Here is a 25,157-nt window from a genome sequence, read left to right on the forward strand (position 1 = left end):
TTTCCAGGATACTTGGATCAAAACAGTAGCCACTAGAGTGTTAACAAGATTTTTCTATTTTTAGCTCCGGTGACCTAGTTTTTCATGCGAGATGACCCATGTTCGAACTCATCCGAGCAATTACCTAGACAAGCATCCTGACCAAGTTTGATGATAATTGAGTCAAAAATGTGACCACTAGAATGTTAACAAGGTTTTTCCATATTTGGGCAGTGTGACCTAGTTTTTGACCCCAGGTGACCCATATTCGAACTTGACCTAGAAATCATCAAAACAAACTTTCAGACCAATTTACAGGATATTTGGATCAAAACAGTAGCCACTAGAGTGTTAACAAGATTTTTCTATTTTTAGCTCCTGTGACCTAGTTTTTCATCCGAGATGACCCATGTTAAAACTAATCCAAGCAATAACCTAGGCAAGCATCCTGACCAAGTTTGATGACAATTGAGTCAAAAATCTGACCATTAGAGTGTTAACCAGATTTTTTTTAGCTCCTATGACCTAGTTTTTCATCCGAGATGACCCATGTTTAAACTCATCCGAGCAATTACCTTGGCAAGCATCCTGACCAAGTTTGATAACACTCGAGTCAAAAATGTGACCGCTAGAGTGTTAACAAGGTTTTTCTATTTTTTGCTCCGGTGAGCTAGTTTTTCATCCGGGATGACCCATGTTCGAACTCATCCAAGCTATCACCTATACAAGCATCCTGACCAAGTTTGATGATGATTGAGGCAAAATGTGACCACTAGAGTGTTAACAAGGTGTTTCTATTTTTAGCTCCGGTGACCTAGTTTTTCATCCGAGATGACCCATATAGTAACTTATTTGAGGGGCTGCCTTATTTGAGCTATTACCTAGACAAGCATCCTGACCAAGTTTGATGATGATTGAGGCAAAAATGTGACCGCTAGAGTGTTAACAAGGTTTTTCTATTTTTAGCTCCGGTGACCTAGTTTTTCATCCGGGATGACCCATGTTCGAACTCATCCGAGCTATCAACTAGATAAGCATCCTTTACAAAGTTTGATGATGATTGAGGCAAAAAATGTGACTGCTAGAGTGTTAACAAACAAGTGTGGACGGACGACGGACGACAGACATTCAACGATCCTAAAAGCTCACCTTGAGCAAGCTCAGGTGAGCTAAAAAAAACCACAAAAACAACGATTTTTACAGATGTACTTGATGGCCCCTGATGTTTGTATGAAACCTTTTTCAATCTGATATACGTAGTTTAGTATATATTTCGAAACGAACATTCGAAATTTTGGCTCCTAAAACAAGTCATCACGAGTCGGGACTACAATCATACTTACTGAATACCAGATGCAAAATCATTAAAATAGAGGCGTTCTGGTAGTCTTTCAATTTGAATCAAAGGTAACAAAAGAAAACAGTTTATCGATGTTGGCCATCAGTCCATAACACAAAGCCATGTATGTTAATGCAGAAGTGTCGTAAGATGTTGGCTGTTAGAGGGGGGAAAGTAGAACCAGAGCAAAGACTCATAAATTAAAATATATCAGACATTACTAAGTCAATCATATATTTTGAAAGACTAACACTAAGAAATTAAGACAGTACATACCAAGGTGCAAGTTTTATTTCCTCCTGTTATTTTTACCCATATGCCAGCACTATATTTATTCTAATCTATGGGAACCAAATAAATACAACATTCTCAAATTTCAAATCCTTTTATTGTAGAAATATGAAGCATCTATCTGTGTAAATTATATAGATCTGAATATGAATATTTGGATTTAAGTAAAGAATATAAAAATATTATAAAAATAACTTTTTTAAAATAGCTTTAATCTGATAACATGGCATATATCAACAAATGTGTGTACAGCTTTTCTAGTTTGTATTACATATGTATTGTATTCCAGATGAATACAAATGGAATTCTAACTCTAACAAACATAAGCAAGGTGATGTGATAACTATTGTTTCTGTATCAGCAAATAAAACCTTCACAAAACCAGATAAATTAACCAATCTTTTTGTTTTGTTTTGTTAGACAGTTCTCTTGAACAAACTGTTGAAAAACAAGAGGACCATGATGGCCCTGAAATCTCTCACCTGTATATAGGCCCTTGGGGCGGGGCCAAATTTAACCCAGGGGTGTTTATTTGAACAATCTAAGTAGACACCCATTAGAAGACATTTCATGATAAATATGTACATCTAAGCTCTAGCTCTTTGGGGGTTTTTAAACGAGGATTTTTAAGTTTTTACTATACACATATAGGGAAAAACAATGACCCCCGGGCGGGGCCAATTTTGACCACAGGGCTTTTATTTGAATAAACTTAGTAGACGCTCACTAGAAGGTACTTCATGCTTAGTATCTTAACTCTAGCTCTTTGTGTTATTTAAAAGAAGATTTTTTAAGTTTTTACTATACACATATAAGGAAAATCAATGACCCTGGGGCGGGGCCAATTTTAACCTCAGGGCCCTTATTTGAACAAACTTGGTAGACAACCATTAGAAGATGCTTCAGGCTATATATCTTAGCTCTGGCTCCTAGGAATTTTTTAAAGAAGATTTTTTAAGTTTTTACTATATACATAAAGGGAAAAACAATGACCCCTGGGGCCAGGCTTATTTTGACCCCAGTGCTTTTATTTGAACAAACTTTGTAGACACTAGAAGATGTTTCATGCTTAATATCTAAGCTCTTGCTATTTGGGTTTTGTAAAGGAAATTTTTTTACTATATATAAATAAGTAAAATCAATGACCCCCCTGGGAGGGGCAAATTTTGACCCCAGGGCTTTTATTTGAACAAACTAGGTAGACACTCTTCAGACAATGTCTCATGCCAAATATTTTAGCTCTAGCTCTTTGGGTTTTTTAAAAGAAGATTTTTCAGGTTTTTTCTTTCGGTTGCCATGGCAACCAGAGTTCTGCATGGAATTAAATTTTTTGAACACTTTTAAAGTTGACTACCAAAGGAACATTCCTGTGAAGTTTGGATGAAATTAGCTTTGCGGTTTATGAGGAGATGTCGTTTAAAGTAAAAGTTTACGGACATCCGACAGCCGGACAAAAAGCGATCACAAAAGCTTACCATGTCACTTTGTGACAGGTGAGCTAACAACTGTAGACTATATTAATCTTCAGTTTATTTACTGTTCTGAGCCTGTAAAAATACACTGCTTTTGAAAAAAATCTTGTTCAGTAGATAATGAATTCTCAAATGTTTATTTAATCACAAAAAAAAACTGTAATAAACTATAATATATCATTCTTCATAACAAACATCATAAAATTAAAAAAGTTAAATTCAAAATAAATACTGCAATATGTATAACAACAAGCTAAGATACAAGAATCAACAGAAAATATAATAGCGCTTCCAAACCAAAATAAGATTATTATATCAAATTTAAGACTATAATCTTCAATTATCATTTCAACACTTACTCCATTTCAATTTAAATAATCAAAGAGAAGAGATATAAAAAAAACTTTGAAATTTTGGCAGTGGGAATTTTACTACCTCTAAGTTAGAATTGCATTGATTATCTGCCATATTATAATCCAATTTTCATCCAAAAACATCATGAATATTTCAACAAGAAGCAATAATATGTAGAAAGCAATATAGATATGTCCATACAAATAATACAAATAAATCTAATCAATCAACATGAAATAATGTCACATGGAACACAATATAATATTAGATTGCTGGAATCAAAAGTCATTTGCCACCAGAATAGTCAGACCAGTCTTGCCAGTCTCTACACTATTGTTAGCTCAATTTGTGAGCTCAATTTAAGACAAATTTAAATCTGGGCAATTAAGCAGGTTAAAGAAACTCCACTGAGGTCCAAAGGCATAAAACATAAAAAAATATAAAAAAAATATATCAAGTGAAGAGCTTAAAATGGAAAAATCTGCAAAGGATAACAAAAAAATATACTCAGAATTACACTAAAAATCAGTTTATGTGATTCTTAGCTGAATGAGTGAAAAGCATTGCAAGGCTTTTCATTTTTGGGTTACTTTTCACTATAAAATTGATAATCCTGGAAAAAATAGATTAGGGAATGAGCTGAGAAATATTTACACAAAAGTTAATAGGTAAGACCTAAATCTCGGAAAAATATTTTTAGACCCAGCATGTCAAAAAATCTCAGTGGAGTCCCTTTAAGGGTAAAATTAAAATATATAAGCTTTCCTATATTTGTGATTATTCTCTCTCTTCATTATTACTTTGACAGCATAAAACTTTTGAACCATAATTAGCAAATGGTTTTGATATCAACAACTGAACTTGAATTTAAGTATGAGAATCTTAAGACCTTAAGCAATTTTTAAATAAATATAAAGAACTTGATGCATATGGCACATTTTTTTACCATTCCCCAAATACAAAATACATATTTACAGTGAAAATAGAGAACACCAGTAATTAACACCAAACATCATCATACATCATAATATACAGTGTACATTTCTGTACAACACTTTATATACAATAATCTTATTTTATTATCATATTTTCATGCCATTTTATTTATAAAGGAACTATTTCTGAGGGAGTAAATCAGTAAAGCTTTACTTGATACTGATAAAACCCATCATTATACAACCTTTAAATGTAAATTAAGCCTCAGAAATGAACACATTTTAATTCTGGGGCAAACATGCATTTTATAATGTTTTAAAAGTGGTTTTAGAGCAGGTTAGAGGGTCATCACCTGAAGAAAATAGTGCTGAATGTGCAATGATTTGTCATAATGGTATCAAAATGTAAACAAAGGGGTATTTTAACTTCCATACTTCATCACATGAACTCTAAATTTCATCTTCAGTTAGCCCCAGATAAAATATTAAGTATGAAGAGCAGTAAGGGCAGTAACTCAAAAATTGTGTAAAAGAGAGTTGTAATTCTTGTTTTATTTTATGACATATGAATCAATATAAATGTCATTGAAACAAACAAAATAAAATAAACAAATAGTAAAATCGTATCTCTTTCAGTCTTTTATAATAAACTTATGATAGTAGAATACATTGTGTGCAGTTTAAATATTATGAACACATTGGTTAAAAAACTAAGCATGGCTCCAACTGGCAACAGAATTAATCAAACATAAGCAATCATCATTATATGTATACATAATTCAATATCAATAAAAGCTGTTCTTACAGTAATCCTTTAAGTTGACTTAGTTATATACATGTATTATGCACAAACATCAAGTCTAAAAGCATGGATTTCTATGAATGTATACATGAAAATCTTAACAAAATGTGTGTGAATGCCCATAACTGCATATAGAGGAAATGCAGCTGATTCTACATACAAGTACATGACTAAGGAGGTGGAGGTATGTGGACATTCTCAGAACAAGCAGGCTCATGCCACTAAACATGTCCAACAATGCCCCAGTTATAGAATAGTGTACATGTTCTTGCTATACTCAAAAACTAAACTGTGATTTCAAATACTGTTTACATATGCAACTAAAACATGTCTTATTTAAAGATAAGCCAGTAAAACATAGCTATATTTCTTATGATAAACTATTTAACATTTTACACAACTAAATGCAAAATCACATGGAACTAGAGTTTTCAATTAGAAAACTAAACTGGACATTTTAATGCTATATGACTGACTAAATACATGAAACCAGAAGAGGCTCTTCTATTTTGATACCTCAAATTTCTCAGAGCTGTTTTGTCTACTAAGTTCTGCCATTGTTTTTGACAGATCACAGAGGTGACCCAGATATGTGGAATATGTATTAGCCACTTGCTCATCCATTTCTTTATTGCTTAACCATAATATACGGTTCTGGGCTGTTTCTATATGTTCCTTGAAACTCCGTAATAACTTTTCTTTTGTATGCACTGACGAAATGCAGATTTCTTCTGAAATACAATAAATATGGAAGAGATGAGTATATAGCTAGACAATATGTGGACATTCTAGATGATTTCCCTTGAGCATTCACTTGTTATTCAATTTAATTTTCAGTCCTCCTACTTCAAGCAGGAAATGCAAAATAGATATTAATATAAACAGCTGTACGGGTCATTAGCATAATTATTATTATATTTACCAGTGCAATAAGTTAACTTATTTTTACAGATACTGAATACAGAACATGTAGCAGTATGACTAAAACTGTTATTTTATACACCATGTCAGACAAAAACAATACACAACTGGAGCCATGCAGGAATTTTATAAATTCCATAAAATTAGAAGATTTCTGTGAAATTGCATGCTAAAGTTTCCACTTGGGTCATGGTATGTAACTACAATTATGTCCATGTATAAAGTTTCCACTTGGGTCATGGTATGTAACTGCAATTATGTCCATGTATAAAGTTTCCACTTGGGTCATGGTATTTTACGTCAATTATGTCCATGTATAAAGTTTCCACTTGGGTATGTAACTACAGTTATGTCCATGTATAAAGTTTCCACTTGGGTCATGGTATGTAACTACAATTATGTCCATGTATAAAGTTTCCACTTGGGTCATGGTGTGTAACTACAATTATGTCCATGTATAAAGTTTCCACTTGGGTCATGGTATGTAACTACAATTATGTCCATGTATAAAGTTTCCACTTGGGTCATGGTATGTAACTACAATTATGTCCATGTATAAAGTTTCCACTTGGGTCATGGTATGTAACTACAATTATGTCCATGTATAAAGTTTCCACTTGGGTCATGGTATGTAACTACAATTATGTCCATGTATAAAGTTTTAAAAGAATGTCTTCTATGGCTTTAGGGATGTAACTTGCATGCATTACCTTGACATATTTTTTTAAGTTTAAAAATTATGGAGTTACTTGAATAAAATTCAATGATAGAGTTATGTGTCTTAGCTAGTGACCTACAACAATGATCTTGAACATGTATAAAAATTGAAGTGAATGCTTTTGGTGGTTATGCCTTGCACATACAACCTAAACCAAGAAAGTTCACAAATAGATCAGTAAAAATCCACATTAGAGCTACTGGACTTAGATATGATGTACATTTATGATTCCAGACAAGCTTCAAGTGTGGACTTTCTGTGAATGTTGAGATAGAACTTGCATGTAAAACCTTAACATAGTGTAATAACAATACTGTACCACTGAAATTGTCAGGTTATGTTAGAATTAAGCCTTGTCAAATGACAATATTTGTTATTTGCTGTTATAGAAATTCCCTTTAGAAATACATTTTATAGGAGACATAGTTCTATCTTCATGCATCTAAAACCAGATCTTAATCTCCTAGACAATAAAAGGATGTTTTTTTTTCCTGATTTTGTTCAGTATTAATGTACATACATATTTATAATACTGCACATTTGTAATGTGACTTTCCATTGGATAATCATGATGTTTATGTAGTTTTATATAAACAGCTGCTGTCAATTTTCTAAGAAATCTCACTTTTTTCTCAAAAACTTAGTGGTGTGGGTTATACTTTCAAACAGCAGTTTATATTGGGCCATATAACCATCAAAATCTTCATAACTAATAATATAAATGGTTGATTGCAATATAACCCTTGCTTAGCGGCTCAGGTTATATTTTCAAACAGCTGTTTATATAGGGCCATATAACTTGTCAAAAATCTTTATATAACTAAATATATACTTTGATGTACAAACAAATTCAATATTATTTACCAAAGTAATGTCCAGACTCCAAAAGTTTCTGTCGAATTGTTTCACACTGTACAATGGTATTTCTGTTACACTCTATGGTATGTTCACTTCCAAACAAGTTCCTAAACAGTAAATAAAAGTATATGACATGTGGTGTGAAAAATCCTGTCATCTTTAGTAGCATGGACAAAAATCATGTTTTCACTATAAACCTTATTTCTATATCAAATAACTAAAATATAGTGGATACACAGGTAGACTTTAAACTGCTCTATACTAGTAACATATATAGGACAATATTTCAACTTAGATTTTTAAATTACTTTTATCAAGATATCATGCCAAACTTTTGCTGTTCCTGACATAACACTTATAAACAGTTCAAATAAATAACATTATTGTTTGTTTGTTGCTTTTTTTTTAAATTACTGATGAAGCAAAAGATTTAAATGATAACATTGTTTTCAGCATTTCAAAAGAACATCAAAACCAAAAACATTCAACTGGCCCTTTTTTCTTCTTTCTTTTTTGCCCCTTTTTTGCTCATATTAAACAATGCAAAACATTTTTCTTTGATTTCAGCATGTACCAATCAGTAAGAATCAAAGTGACTTTTCAGGATTTTCACATAAATAATAAAATTCAGCAAACAGAACATAAAAGTACATTCATCTTATTGTACCATGTTCACTGAAATACATTTTGTACTTCACTCAATTTTTTGCAAAACATCTAAAGACATATTCTTGTATATTATAACAATTCTCAAAAGTAAAAATAAATGGCGAACATTCAAGTCAAAAGCATTTAAGATAATGTGTGAAACAGGGCCATAAGAGAATTCCTGTCAGCAAAAACATAAGAATTCATCACTAATTTAAATAATGTAACTTTAAATTTTGAGATACGTAATCTGTCTGGATAAAAGCAAGAGCTTACTTTATATCAACAGATGATATTTCAGCATTGACAGTAATTAGCACAGTTATACAGTGAATTGATCGTCGAGACTTCATGTGATCCAGTCTTCCAATATGAACTATATGCCTATCCTAAAATAGAATCACAAGGTTTTAATATTTTGAAAAGTATGAATTCACCTATTTGAACCCTCAGACCTAATTTTAATTTTAATTACAGGAAGTATTCTTTTGAGATATTTATTACTGAAGAATATATTATTCCCTTATCAAAACTGAAACAATTCATTAATAAGAAGCATGTGACATTCTGGTATCCAAGTCACCATTGGGACTGCTAATTGAGTCCCAGCTCCAAGCATTCATCATTTATCCTGCTTAATTTGCAGGCAATTAACTTGATTAGTCTAGCCAATAAATGTCTGAATGTGTGTTTGAATCATTTTCTAATTAACTTATAAATCAACCATTATTAATTCTGCTGACAAAGTCATGATGATGAAAAACACAGATATATTACATGACTGTACAACTACATTTTTTTTTTTCAATTTCAATTTTATTTATTCACTCAGATCATACAAAAATGACAACATGAGGTAATAATACAATTACATAATAAATGAGGCTTCAGAATCAGACAGTATCGAAATAACATGATATATAAATTGTTAACATAAATATTGCGGGTGAGTCAGTATTAAAACATATACTTCAATAGGGTTCTCCACAGCATTAAATTTATACAATTTTTGGCTCATTTGAATCTTAATATAATTTCTTTAATAAATAAACAAAGTTTTTTGTAATCTGGAATGTTAACATCAGTGTTCATAAGAAGATCAGTAGAATGTATATTATGTTTCTGTAAATAGTTATGTTTCAAAAAACGTTTTCTGCTGTTATCAAAACAAGGACACTCAAAAATATAATGAAATTCATCACCAATTGATCTATCACACAGTGTACAGACACGCCTGTTAAGTTCGATGTTGTTCCAACTTCCGGTTTCTACTGGTAATTTGTTATTTCTTGTTCTAAATTTTATCATGTATTGTAAAAATTTTGATGGAGTTTTTACAAGATATGTTTCAAAACAAAAATTATGTTTGAATAATCTATAATTTATACATTTACTAGAATTCTCAATATCAGAATACCACTCATTTAGAAATAAATCTGTTTGACTGACATCGTTAACCATTTATGGTTATGAAATTCATGGTTGTGCCAAATGTTATACAGACCACATTCATACAAAATATTCTGAACAAATTTTATCCACTGAAATCTTAATCTAGATACAGTCTGGGAGTTATTAAAATTATTTAACAAAATACGATATATCAAACATGGTAACTTGTTCTGTTGTGGAATGACTAAGTCAGACCAATATGATATAATTCTACATTTAATGTCAAATAGATAGTGGTTAAACACCAGTTTCACCATACATCATACAATTTGGTGTACTTGACTTTAAACCTAGAATATAGTTTAAAAATTTAAGCTGTACTCTTTCAATACAATCAATATTACCAATCCATAATATTACTCACATCAGTACAGTAGGACAGGTTTTTACAATTTTGTTAAATAAATCTATTTGCATGTCAATTGGCAATTCTAACTTTTTACATTTTTTATAAGGCTATACATAGCTTTAAATGGATCCCTGTTTCACGATAGATAATTTTGCTTTGAAAAAGGAACCACTTCTACTGAAAAGAATACCAAGATACTTATACTCGTCTACAACTTCTAAAAGTTCATTTCCGTAAGTAAAATTATATGACATGCGTCGTCCACTTGTAAAAATCAAAATTTTAGTTTTTGTTGTATTGAGCGTAAGTTTCCAGGTATCACAATAGTTTTTATAAATATTTAAACCATGTTGTAAGTCATCTTTTGTTTCAGCAAAAATTACAGTGTCATCTGCGTACAACAAAAAGAACAGTTTTACATAGTTAAAAGCACTATCCTCTAAATCGTGACTGTTACATGTTACACCGGAAACATTATTGGTACTTAAATATTCATATAATCATTTAAATACAATGAAAACAAAATCGGTGGAAGATTTTCACCTTGACGTACTCCAATATTATGATGGTTTGAAATAATCTGACATATTACCATTACCACATACACATGACTTTGCATTTTCATATATGTTTTTAATTGTGTTTATAAATTTTCCATTGATATTATATGACAATAATTTTGACCATAAACCTGGTCTCCAAACTTTGTCGAAGGCACATTTTAAATCGATGAAAGCACAAAACAATTTCTTTTTACTATTTCTGAGCAAATCGACAAGAGTATTTAATACAAACATGTTATCAATAGTTGAATAACCTTTTCTAAAACCAGCCTGATATTCATTTATAATATCATGATTAGATGTAAATTTTTGCAGTCGGATATTTAAAACAGCAGTATACAATTTCCCTAAGCAGCTAAGAAGTGTAATTGATCTATAATTCGATGGATCAGTCGCATCCCCTTTATTTTTGTAAATAGGATTTATAACACCAATTGTCCAACATTTTGGAATACAACTTTTGCTAAAAATAATATTAAAAAGTTTAACATATATGGTCTTGAAGATATGGAATGACTCTTTTATATGTTCGTTTACTATACGATCAACACCGCAAGCTTTATTGTTCTTAAGTGATTTAATAGCGTTTTCTATTTCATCTATAGTAAAATGTATATCATAAATTACAGAATGACAATGAATTCCAAGAGATTTATAGACAGAAATATATAGAAAAATTATATAACAATTCTAACTGAATTCCCATACATATGTATTAGTAATTACTTTGTGACCATTTTAACATGTATAGTCAGATATGATCATATTTTATCACTGTCATCAAATAAAGATATTCTAACACCATTACAGAACAAGTTCTTAGTTCTGTCTGCATGTCCGTGAAGTCTGATCAGACTTTATACTATATTGGTAGCTTGAATTTTTTTTCATTGAAATCTCTAAGTTTGAATAGACTGTTCCAAATTTAGATCAGGATAATCCAGTACATCAATTCAGCAAGTTTTGAGTTATAACAATTTATCATAATACCCATGCCGATTTTGCAACTTCGTAATAATTGTATTGCACCGCCATGCATACATCATTTGCGTTATACAAACATATCTTAAATACACGCAAAATGCTAGCATTACACTATAGGCTTGTTGATGAAAAATAATATTATTCTTTTTCACTTTAAACAGTCTTCATTTTGGTTATGTGATAAATAGAATATTATATTTGTGTACATTCATTACTGAATTTAATGCACTTGTTGAATAATTGTATTCAACTTGTTCAATAAATTCACTCTATATAATGAATGGAAAATGAATATAAGAAAGATATATACCTGTCTGTAAAGCTCCATTTCCCCACCAGCATCAGCTGCACTCCCTGAATCTAAAATATTATATCATACAATGATCAATAAACAATGTCATATCTATATAAATATTATACTTGAATTAGGTAAAATTTATTTTTTCAGATATCATCAACCATGAAAAAGTAAAGAATTTCATATCAATTAATGTATTTAACTTAAAATTAAGAAATATCGTCAACTTAGAGTAGTAATAGGTTAACACCTATTCAATTATATAAGGAATTAATTAATATATTGACCCATTACTCACTAAGGTGACAATATTGAACTTTTTCAGGTTTCATAGTTGTAGTACAGAAAAACAAACTTACAACTTCTCACTTCAAATATATCTGCATTTGTAAAAATTAAATATGTATTTAAAATTAAATTAGTCAAGAGCAATGCAAAATATTTAACCATACATTAAGGTAAGAACATGTTAGTTGGCTATAAAAGATATAATTTTATCTCCCACACAGACACTATTGTTGCCACTAAGTATATTACCTCTATTATTTGTGTCAACAAAGAATTTATGTGATAGATTAGCTGAGATCAAGTCCAGCATAGCAGATGTCACTTGACTGTCTGGTCCAATAATGTGAACTGGGAGTTTTGTTGAAGCTGAAAATAGCAGAATGTATTCTGTATTAAATATAATTTTATATGGAATTCCATAAAAGTTTGTGTTGTGACCAAGGATAAAATGAAAAACATAAACCAAAAGTAAAAATAAGAGTTTTCAGACTGATGTATTAAATATCTGTCCTTAAAATGACCTTTAATAAAAACAATAAAACAAATTCAAGGGCAGATAATCTAACAAGAGGGCCATGATGGCCCTGAGGTCGCTCACCTGTATATAGGCACCCTGCCCCTCCCTCCCCCCCCCCCGGGCAGGGCCAATTTTAACCCAAGGGCTTTTATTTGAACAAACGTGGTAGACACCCATAAGAAGCTGTTTCATGCCTAGCTCATTGGGTTTTTTAAAAGAAGATTTTTAAAGGTTTTACTATACAAATAAAGTTAGAAACAATGACACCCCTGGGGCGGGGTCAGTTTTGACCCCATGGCTTTTATTTGAACAAACTTTGTAGAGACTTACTAGAAGATGTTTCATGCTTAATATCTAAACTCTAGCTATTTGGGTTTTTTCAAAGAAGATTTTTAAGTTTTTGCTATACACATATAAGGAAAATCAATGACCCCCGGGGCGGGGCCAATTTTGACCTCAGGGCTTTTATTTGAACAATTTTTGTAGACACTCACTAGAAGATGTTTCATGCTTAATATCTAAACTCTAGCTATTTGGGTTTTTTCAAAGAAGGTTTTAAAGTTTTTGCTATACACATATAAGGAAAATCAATGACCCCCAGGGCAGGGCCATTTTTAACCCCAGGGCTTTTACTTTAACAAACTTGGTAGACACCCATTAGAACATGTTTCATGCTAAATATCTAAGCTCTAGCTCTTTGGGTTCTTTAAAAGATGATTTTTTAAGTTTTTTACATATGCATATAGGGAAAATCAATGACCCCCTGGGGCAGGGCCTATTTTTTCCCCTGGGCTTTTATTTGAACAAACTTGATAGACACTCATTAGAAGATGTTTCATGATAAATATCTTAGCCTTAGCTCTTTGGGTTCTTTAAAAGAAGATTTTTTAAGTTTTTACTATATGCATATAGGGAAAATCAATGACCCCCTGGGGCGGGGCCAATTTTGACCCCATGGCTTTTATTTGAACAAACTTTGTAGACACTCACTAGAAGTTGTTTTATGCCAAATATCTTAGCTCTAGCTCTTTGGGTTTTTAAGTTTTTACCATATGCATATAGGGAAAATCAATGACCCCCTGGGGCAGGGCCTATTTTGACCCCAGGGCTTTTATTTGAACAAACTTGATAGACACTCACTAGAAGATGTTTCATGCTAAATATCTCAGCTCTAGCACTTTGGGTTCTTTAAAAGAAGATTTTTTAAGTTTTTACTATATGCATATAGGGAAAATCAATGACCCCCTGGGGCAGGGCCAATTTTGACCCCAGGGCTTTTATTTGAACAAACTTGGTAGACACTCACTAGAAGATGTTTCATGCCAAATATCTAAGCTCTAGCTCTTAGGGTTTTTTAAAAGAAAATATATAAAGTTTTTTCTTTTGGTTGCCATGGCAACCAGAGTTCTGCATGGAATTAAATTCTTTGAACAATTTTTAAAGGTGACCACCAAAGGAACATTCCTGTGAAGTTTGGATGAAATTTGCTTAGTGGTTTATGAGGAGATGTCATTTAAAGTAAAAGTTTACGGACGGACGGACGGACGGACGCCGGACGAAAAGTGATCACAAAAGCTCACCCTGTCACTTTAGGTAGTATAACAGGGTTCTAAAATAAAATAAAATATAAACATGTTCTAATGGGTGTCTACCAAGTTTGTTCAAATAAAAGCCCTGGGGTTAAAAATGGCCCTGCCCTGGGGGTCATTGATTTTCCTTATATGTGTATAGCAAAAACTAATTGAAACATGGAGTAATGACAAGTGTGCCTGCTCTATGTGCATCTAATGGTTTATGTTCTATTTTACTTGATTCCTGTTTTTTGCTTGTAAATAAATTTAGTCTTTTCCTTGAATTATGTACTATGTATCTGTATATATGTAAAACCCTGTTATACTACCTTTAATAGATATGACTGTATTTTCATTGTAAATGCTCAGATCTCATTACAATGACTATATAAATTAATTGTATGTATTATTATCTTATGGTGTCTGTTTATTTTTGTTTCTTTGTTTCTTGTTATTATTTTCTATACATGTATTTTGTTCATGTCGGATACAAGCTTAAAGCTTATGTTTTGTACTGTTAACCATAACCGACTATAAATAAAGTTTGTCTTACTGTCTTACTGTCTTTGTGACAGGTGAGCTAAAAATGAGATATGTGACTTCTATGTTTTTCCCCTTTTAAGTGTCTTTTTTATCATATTCAAAAATATTTCAAAAGTTTCAATAAACTCTATAAAATAGTTATCATTCTATCATTCAATAATTATCATTTGACAATTATGTCAAATGTCAATATAAAAACAGTAGCAACCATTCAGAATGACACAAGTTGTTAGCTCATATATTACAATTCTTTGGCAAATTCATTGGCAACTGGTAACATTCAAGTATATTATCATAGGTAATGTTATTATCTCTTCAGCTGATATGAATAAATATATGCCATTAAAAAACCTGCCTAGTCAAGGTCTCATTAAATTTATGAATAATCTTCTATATTAATTCCTGCTTGTAGTTAATCAATCAATATACTAATTAAACAATATAATTCATTACAATATTCAAATATTGAAAGCCTACAGCTATAACAGACTGAAAACAGATGCTAGTACAGTTCTAGCATTATGTGACAATCAAATGTGTTATTTAAAATGTGGTAATAATTCTTTACTGATATGAAAATTTAATCATATAAATTTTCTTTACCTTTCATTGGTAGCACTCTATCATAAGCTTGACCTGCAATTAAAATTTATTTGATTTTATCAAAATGACTAAATAGTCTATAATAAGTTAAATATATCAAAACAGAGATTTATCATGTCTGCAACTCATAATACTATACAAATATCCTTTCTCTGAACTTTAATCTACATACAAAGCATCCTGTCTTTTATCATTTTTACCTCTTATTTTGAAGCCACGCCTTTTCCCTGATTCTTCCTCTTCAACGCTGTTACACCTGTATCGTGCCAGGGAACGCATGGCTCTAAAAATTTAAAGGATCAAATTAATGATGAAAAATTAATAACAGTATGTGAAATTAAAGTAAATGATCTCATCAACATTTTGAGTAAAGGTTAATACAAATGTAGTACAAACAACAAATATGATATAGGACTGGTCAAATAAAATAAATCTTTAAAAACTTGTGAACAATATTAGAAATTAGGAAAAATTGCTTATAAGCTGCGGTTCAGCTATGACAAATTTTAGTCTATTTCAAATGTTTAATATATATAGAAATTTTAATCTAAATATTTACATTGACATAGTTCTAAGACTTACAGTTGCATGTTGGGTATAAGAGATAGGGTTGCTGTTGCCACGTCACCAGTTGCTGCATCCACCATGTGACCTTGCCATTGTTCATCAACACAACGGGAATTCTTCACCAGGAATATATCACCAGGCTTCAAGTTTGTTGTGTCATCATTTTTGCTGTCTAGGTTTGCATTACATCTGTAGTAATATATCAATTATAAAATCATACTGTGTACATGAAATACCTTTACTTTGTCAACAGCAACTCACTCCAGAAAACTATATTTTGTAACATTTTTTTTTTTTTATACTGTCTGACAACTTATATCATAAGTTATCTATAAATCAAACAAAACAGGATATTTCCAGTAACATTCATCTTAAAAGCGCTCCACTGAGGTCAAAAAGCCTTAAAACATAAAATTTGAAATTCTTACATAGATTAAAACTAGAAATGTGTCCAAAGAACACAAATGCCCCCACTCCTCCTAGCTATACCAGGGGTGTAATTTTGCAAGAACTATTACATGTATCGCATAGATGGTTGTGTAAGCTCTCAAAAGATACAATACATGTGTAAATCAGTTCAGTATAGCTTTGACAATAGTTGGATTTACGCTATCTACAATGTACCTACTAGCTAAAATGGTTGGGAAAAGGTTTCCTTTCACTGACCAAATAATGTCCTATGTCAAGAACCGCTGTATTCTTGTTATACAGGCAAAAGACATATTAAATGAAATATGTTGTGTTTATGGGAACAATGAACTTTCTTTTTTATTTGTCACATGGTGGTGTAAGAAATTTAAAAGTGGTGTGGATTCCGTAAAAGATGCACCTCATGCACACCATCCGAAAACTGCAACTTCGCCAAAAATGGTTGATAAAGTTAAGGATTTGATTGCTACTGATGCAAGATTTACAACTAAGTATATAGTAGGAGCCGCTCATACAATTCTCAGATGTGATTTAAAGATGAGAAGAATAAGTGCTAGATGGATACCCCATCTCCTTAAACAAGAGCAAAACCTTGCTCGAGTAAGAATCTCCAAATAATTGTTGAAACAATTCCCTAAATACAACAATCAATCTTTCTCAAATATCATCACTGGCAATGTGACATAGGTTCACTTTTATGAGCCCAAGCAAAAGATAAATAACAAAATATGGGCAACCAAAGGAAGTCAAAGACCTTGCATAGCAAAATGCACCACGAGCATCAAAAAGGTCATGTATGTAATTTTCTTTACCAATCAAGGGACAACATGTATGTTTTATGTACCATTATCTTTCTCAACAAATGAGAGTGTAACATTTAAATGATTTTCAAAGTACTTCATGTAATGCAGCAGTTTTTATAAAAAAAATTCCTTTATGTAACAATGATTATTAAATTTTAATTAAATGGAGGGCTTAGCAATATTTACCACTGATACATATTGTATTTGAAACATTCAACAAAATTTGCCTCTACTGTAATAATGTCAGACCATATTATTACCGCTCACTGTTTTGTAATGGTAATTTGCCATAGGCTACAGGGAGTAATTCTTACTGTTAAAGCATGTGTACCATGTGACTATGAAATTTATACTGCTACAGGGTAACAGTACTTTTTAACAGTATAAAAATCTAGTCACATATTTTTTCCCTTTTTCCCTAAAAAATAGTACAATAGATTACAGTATTTGTTGGGGGTGATATTTTCACTGTTACCCACAAACCCATGTGTTATTTATATACTGTATTGTAGCCTCTACAACTTCATGACAATCCCTTGCAACACATAGTCCTACCTTTTTTTATTATTTAAACAATTATTCTGTTCAACAATAACTCAGGACATTAAATATCAGTTTGAGTATTAACTTATTTTCATAAACCTGCTTGAGGCGTTCAAGTTGAACAACAATGGCAATAAGATTACAGGTTTAAACCATAATCAAATAAATTATATTTTATTCCATCATATTTACAGATAGCATTTATATAGATGCATCATGTTCAATATGGAATTACTGTAATAAATGAATAGGACAAATGGATCAAAACCAACACAAATTTAGATATCAATTAATACATGTTTTGCTTTATATGTTATATCAAACAAAAGATATTTACTTTATCTGCTGGTATCAAATATGAACATAGCTTCTGGTAAAAATGTAAAATGATTTTAAAAACCTAACAAATAAGTTGTGTTAATCCCCTAAGTAAGTCTTTTCTTACCTCACAGCTATGTCAATGACATATATATGTAAATTAACTTCATAGCCAACTGCCCTCCAATCACAAATATCAATAGAAGAAGTTCTATTATGTAATAAGATTTTGTCAAAAATAAGCCCAGTCACACAACAGTGAACATTTACTTTAAAACCCCACAATACTTACATTTCCATTTACTTATCTGACCTTGGACCTCTGCTTGTGACCTTGACCTTGGCAAAAGGGAGCCGAATTTTGCACACAACATTATGACTATGCCTCACAATGTTGAGCTTATGTGCCAAGTTGTATCAAAATGTATGATGTATGAATGCATAGAGAAGTTTTGCTCAAAATAGGCATTTTCTTTTGAACTTTGTCCTAGAGACCTGGCTCAGGCCCTCCAAATGACATCTCATTGTGGTGAACATTTGTCTCAAGTAATACTAAAACCCTTTCATGCATGTATAACATATGCTCTGGGAAAGCTAGCTGCCTGAAGACTGCCTAAAGCCAGGGGCTTATTTATAATCCAATTATTATGTTACTTCATTAAAGAAAAGTATACCTGTATATATATATCAATGGGTATTTAATAAAAAAGGTTTTCTTTCTTAATCAAAATAACTTTTGAATGAAACAAGAAAGAAAAGGGAAATAAAAAGTTTAAGAACCAGAAACTGTGGTCATGAGTTATCTGGTATTATATCAAGAAAATTAGAGGATAGCATTTTGACTTCATTAATTTGTGCTCTCTTGAAGGTTATTTATGACCCTTTAAAATAAAGGATTGCCGTGGATAGTAATGGTAGGTTTTCGTTTTCATGATTACATCAGACAGCTCTGCCTAAAGATTTAACCCAATAATATGGTAAATTTTGACCTAACAAAAGGTCCATTTATTAAACCTTACTACACTAAATATCTTAATTGGACATGTCCATCTTTCAAACTTGACAAACAATTCATATTTTTAAGGAATATGTCAAAATATGTACTGATAATAGCAAACAGTGCAGACCATGATCAGACAGCACTGACGATCCTTGTCTGCACTAATTACAGGGGTAGAAAAAAAGATATGTTTACTTTTGAATGTAATTTTTCAAAAGCAAAATTATGTGCTTATTTTTTATATATCCTCCTATATTTAAACAGGCCCCTACTATCGAGGTTCTACAGTATGTTAAATATTGTGTACCTAATAAAGAAACAGGCCCTGCTATCAAGGTTCTACAGTATGTTAAATATTGTGTACCTAATAAAGAAACAGGCCCCTACTATCAAGGTTCTACAGTATGTTAAATATTGTGTACCTAATAAAGAAACAGGCCCCTAGTATCAAGGTTCTACAGTATGTTAAATTTTGTGTACCTAATAAAGAAACAGGCCCCTACTATCAAGGTTCTACAGTATGTTAAATATTGTGTACCTAATAAAGAAACAGGCCCCTACTATCAAGGTTCTACAGTATGTTAAATATTGTGCACCTAATAAAGAAACAGGCCCTACTATCGAGGTTCTACAGTATATTAAATATTGTGTACCTAATAAAGAAACAGGCCCTGCTATCAAGGTTCTACAGTATGTTAAATATTGTGTACCTAATAAAGAAACAGGCCCTACTATCGAGGTTCTACAGTATGTTAAATATTGTGTACCTAATAAAGAAACAGGCCCCTAGTATCAAGGTTCTACAGTATGTTAAATATTGTGTACCTAATAAAGAAACAGGCCCTACTATCAAGGTTCTACAGTATGTTAAATATTGTGTACCTAATAAAGAAACAGGCCCTGCTATCAAGGTTCTACAGTATGTTAAATATTGTGTACCTAATAAAGAAGTAATCTCCATGCCCATTGTTATTCTCCATCCATCTGCATGCAGACATGTACTCTAAATAAACAACAATAACAACATTAAATATACAACAATGATGCCACAATAACAACAATAAATATACAACAATAATGCTATAATAACAACAATAAATATACAACAAAATGCAACAAGCAAACATTAAACAACCACAAAATTACATCTTTGATTTTCTGTTGCAAATGTAAATAATTTTGAGTACTACCATCCCAAGAACTATAGTTCTTTAACAACTTCTTTTTGTATTAAAATATATTATGTCTGAGCTAAAAGAAAGGATCACATTTTGTACAGATTTCTGTACAGTTTTTTTTATTTGGCACTCATTTGGTTTGGGACTGTTGGTAGCCATAAACTTCACCCTTTAGTTAGAAATAGGAAAGTTAGAGAAAATTGAAATCATGCATTCATTTTAAAACACAAGATGTTTGACTGTCAAGTGTTTCTTATGATCATAATCAGTATAATATAAAAATTAATAATGTATGTGTTTGTTGTAATGGATACAAACTGGCATATTAACAAGAGCCACCACTGGGCCAGGACAATGCTTGACTTTTTAAACTTTTTCTATACAAATAAATGGTTTAAACAAAAGAAAATTTTAAAAAGTTAGTTCGTTTTCCCTTTTTTTTCATTTTAATAAGTCTGCCAAGACAAACTTGTTGTTTTGTCCAAGTATGAACCATCTCCTTACAAAATGACAAATGTTAAGAAAATATAAGCAAATTTCAATAATTTGACCTTGATGGTCAAGGTCATTTAAATGTTAAGGTCATATCTATATTACTCAACATGTCTGTTTGGTCATAAGTGTTGTTTTGTCTACACATGAATCACATCTGTACAAAAAATACAAAATTATGACAACTTAACCAAAATCCAATAATTTGACCTTGATGGTCAAGGTAATTTAAAGCTCATGACATATCAGTTCAGCATGAAGGTCCTAACCTAAAAGATGCTGTGTCTAAATATGAAGTTAATCCATCTATGAATAACAAAGTTATAACCAGTTACAGGAAAAAGACATGAAAATACCATTAATTTGACATTGATGGCATATTCTTTTTTGTTTGGTAGCACGTTTAGTTTTGTAAAAATCAAATCCATATATAAATAACAAAATTATGACAATTTAATAAAATTTGACCTTGACTGTCAAGATCATTTAAAGGTCAAGGTCAGTTCAATTTTTAGAAGGACTTGTCCAAAGTATGAAGATAATCCATTTATTTATTACCAAGTTACAGTCAATTATAGAAAAAATCAGTAACGTTCCATAATTTAACCTTTAAGTTTTAGCTCATATATTAGCCAAGGTTAGTTTGAGTTTGGTATACATGAAAGTCTTATCCTAAAGAATGTTGTGTCTTAATATGAAGTCAATCCATTCATTTATAACAAAATTATAGTCAGTTGTAGCAAAAACTGAAAATTTCAATAATTTGACCTTCAAGTCATTTAAGGACTATCCTAAAAGATTATTGTGATCAAGTTTGAAGACAATCCATTCAAAAGTTACCAAGTTATAGCCATTTACAACAACAAGAGGGCCATGATGGCCCTGAAATCGCTCACCTGTATATAGGCCAACAAGGCGGAGCCAATTTAAACCCACGGGCTTTTATTTTAACAAATGTGGTAGCCACCCATTAGAAGATGTTTCATAATAAATATCTTAGCTGTAGCTCTTTGGGGTTCTTTAAAGAAGATTTTACTATGCACATATAGGACACTGACAAGACGATGTTTCATGCCACATATTTAAGCTCTAGCTCTTTAGGTTTTTTAATAGAAGATTTTTTAAGTTTTTTCTTTTGGTTGCCATGGCAACCAGAGTTCTGCATGGAATTAAATTCTTTGAACAATTTTTTAAGTTGACTTCCAAAGGGAAATTCCTGTGAAGTTTGCATGAGATTGGCTTAGGGGTTTATGAGGAGATATCGTTAAAAGTAAAAGTTTACGGACAGACAACTGACAGATCGACGACGGACGAAAAGTCTGGTCTACTTGAAGGTCTTGTGCCAAGGCTTCTTGCGGCCATGTATGAAGATAATACACTAAGAACTTATCAAAAAGTTATGATCAATGTTAAAGTTTGGGGAAAGGCAACAGCAATGGGAAGGCGACATGACTTGTAACAATACCTCTATTACTTTCTTCCAAAACAAGTCCAAACTAACAAAATGATCAAAGTATCTAATAAATTGAGCTTTTAAGTAAAATTCAAATATATCTATTGATGTCAATTTTTAATTCCATGCATAATTCTATAACATATTATTGGCATCTTAAATTAAACATATGTATTATTCACTATCCAGAAGGAACAGCTGTCTGAAAAAAAATCGCATGCTGTTTCACCAAGCACAATAAAGACCTTTCTGTCTGTGTAAATTATCTTATGAACCATTCCATATGAATAAAAAAGCTACTTAAAGTCCTAATTAAATGCAATAAACAGCTTACCAATAACCCTATCACATCAATCTAAAACCAGTTTCCCAATCTAAGCTTAATTCCTGAAGGGTATTTACAGCAATGCTACTTATAAGGTTCATTTCTATAGAAAACAAACACAGACTTTTTGGTCCCACAATTCCTTATCAATATTTAAAAGATGGCTAGCTTAAATTGCAATTACTTAAAATTGGAGAATTAAATATCATTGAATACTTAAGTTTCAACAACAGATTAGGTCTCGGGTCTGCATTTCCTTATAATACAAACAAAAAGCTGCCATAGGAGATAGCTACCAAAATAATCTTATAACAATTTCAATGACATCAATTGATATTTTTGGTAAAATAACATTTCTGAGATGATAGGAGCATACACAACTTTTGTCTGGTGATAAAAACATTTAGGGTGCTTAATACAAGGTTCTGTAAAAGTCCACTGATTGGTTCATGATATGTTAAAGGTTAAATCTATTTAGCTATAGTAAAAGTGTTTCTCAAAGTTTATTCTAAAACTATTGAGCAATAAATTTATAATATCTGTCATGTAACAGAGTGGACATAGTGAGGTCTTACCTTGTTTGCTATTTCTGACCTCCAGACAAAGTTCCTTCTCTTTTTTTCTTATTTATGATTTCACCACCTAGCAGACGATGAAAATCATCTAAGCCAACAACCTTTTGAGATTTGTGATCACTGGGTTAACTCTTTCATTTGTGTGAATATAATCTGAAACATTTAAAATCGTTACATATTACCTCCCCAAACAGAAAGAATTTAGGACATTTCATTTTCGAAAATAAATCAAGAAATCAGTCAAGTTTTTAAAGTGGAATTCTTCTGTTTATTTCACTGTCAATCTGAGATCAATTACATATGTATATTTTGAAAGATTAACAATTACAATGGTGATTGAATAAGAACTGAAAATGACAATTGTTAACAATATAATATAAAAATAGCCTAAAAAAAATAAAAGATGTCCCACTCTTGATTATTAAAATGAATAAAAACAATAATTTATGAAGGATATTTATAGATATTTATGTGGGTCACAATAGTTATTGATTAATTCAGATGATGTTTACTTTAAAATTGAAAAAAAAAAAAAAAAACAAGAGGGCCATGAGGCCCTGAGGTCGCTCACCTGTATATTAGGGCCACAGAGGGGGGCCAGTTTAAACCCCAGGGCTTTATTTAAACAAACTTGGGAAGACACCCATAAGAAGAAATGTTTCATGATGTAAAGTTTTACTACAACACATTATAATGAAAAACAATGATCTACCCCACCCCCACCCCCCCAGGGGCCAATTTTAACCCAAGGGCTTTTATTTGAACAAACTTGGTAGACACCCATAAGAAGGATGTTTCGTGCTAAACATCTAAGCTGTAGCTCATTGGTTTTTTTAAAGAAGATTTTTTTAAGTTTTTACTATACACATATAAGTTAAACACAATGACACCCCTGGGGCGATGCCAGTTTTGACCCCAGGGCTTTTATTTGAACAAACTTTGTAGAGACTTACTAGAACATGTTCATGCTTAATATCTAAACTCTAGCAATTTGGGTTTTTTCAAAGAAGATTTTTAAGTTTTTGCTATACACATATAAGGAAAATCAATGACACCCACGGGCAGGCCAATTTTGACCCCAGGGCTTTTATCTGAACAAACTTTGTAGACACTCACAAGAAGATGTTTCATGCTTAATATCCAAAGTCTAGCTATTTAGGTTTTTTCAAAGAATTTTTTTTTAAGTTTTTGCTATTCACATATACATGTATAAGGAAAATCAATGACCCCCGGGGCAGGGCCAATTTTGACCCCAGGGCTTTTACTTGAACAAACTTGGTAGACACCCATTAGAACAAGTTTCATGCTAAATATCTTAGCTCTAGCTCTTTGAGTTCTTTTTAAAAGAAGATTTTTTAAGTTTTTACTATATGCATATAGGGAAAATCAATGACCCCCCTGGGGCGGAGCCAATTTTGACCCCAGGGCTTTTATTTGAACAAACTTGGTAGACACTCATTAGAAGATGTTTCATGCTAAATATCTTAGCTTTAGCTCTTTTGGTTCTTTAAAAGAAGATTTTTTAAAGTTTTTACTATATGCATATAGGGACAAAATCAATGACCCCCCTGGGGCGGGGCCAATTTTGCCCCAGGGCTTTTATTTGAACACACTTTGTAGACACTCACAAGAAGATGTTTCATGTCAAATATCTAAGCTCTAGCTCTTTGGGGTTTTTAAAAGAAGATATTTAAAGTTTTTTCTTTCGGTTGCCATGGCAACCAGAGTTCTGCATGGAATTAAATTCTTTGAACAATTTTTAAAGGTGACCACCAAAGGAACATTCCTGTGAAGTTTGGATGAAATTGGCTTCTACTTCTACTTCTATGTTGAACTCGTCTGTAAATCCGCTGTGCAGACATCAGCGACGAGTGGCTAAGTGGTTTATGAGGAGATGTCATTTAAAGTAAAAGTTACGGACGGACGCCGGACGAAAAGCGATCACAAAAGCTCACCCTGTCACTTTGTGACAGGTGAGCTAAAAAACAG

The 25,157-nt window shown here is 31.7% G+C and overlaps 1 protein-coding gene across 1 annotated transcript; it reads right to left on the reverse strand.

Moving 5' to 3' along the window:
* Positions 1-1,684: 1,684 nt before the first annotated feature.
* LOC132723766 (uncharacterized) lies at positions 1,685-23,309 on the reverse strand. The gene is made up of 10 exons (XM_060708544.1): positions 23,169-23,309; positions 20,085-20,148; positions 16,068-16,241; positions 15,686-15,768; positions 15,486-15,518; positions 12,501-12,617; positions 11,976-12,025; positions 8,594-8,706; positions 7,676-7,776; positions 1,685-5,903 (listed from the first exon to the last, which is right to left on the reverse strand). The coding sequence occupies exons 2-10, from the start codon at positions 20,141-20,143 to the stop codon at positions 5,677-5,679; spliced, it is 957 nt and encodes a 318-aa protein (XP_060564527.1). The 5' UTR covers positions 20,144-20,148; positions 23,169-23,309; the 3' UTR covers positions 1,685-5,676.
* Positions 23,310-25,157: the final 1,848 nt, after the last annotated feature.

This window comes from Ruditapes philippinarum, unplaced genomic scaffold, assembly GCF_026571515.1.
Source record: "Ruditapes philippinarum isolate M1 unplaced genomic scaffold, ASM2657151v2 ctg561_1_1_1_1, whole genome shotgun sequence".
Classification (NCBI taxonomy): domain Eukaryota; kingdom Metazoa; phylum Mollusca; class Bivalvia; order Venerida; family Veneridae; genus Ruditapes; species Ruditapes philippinarum.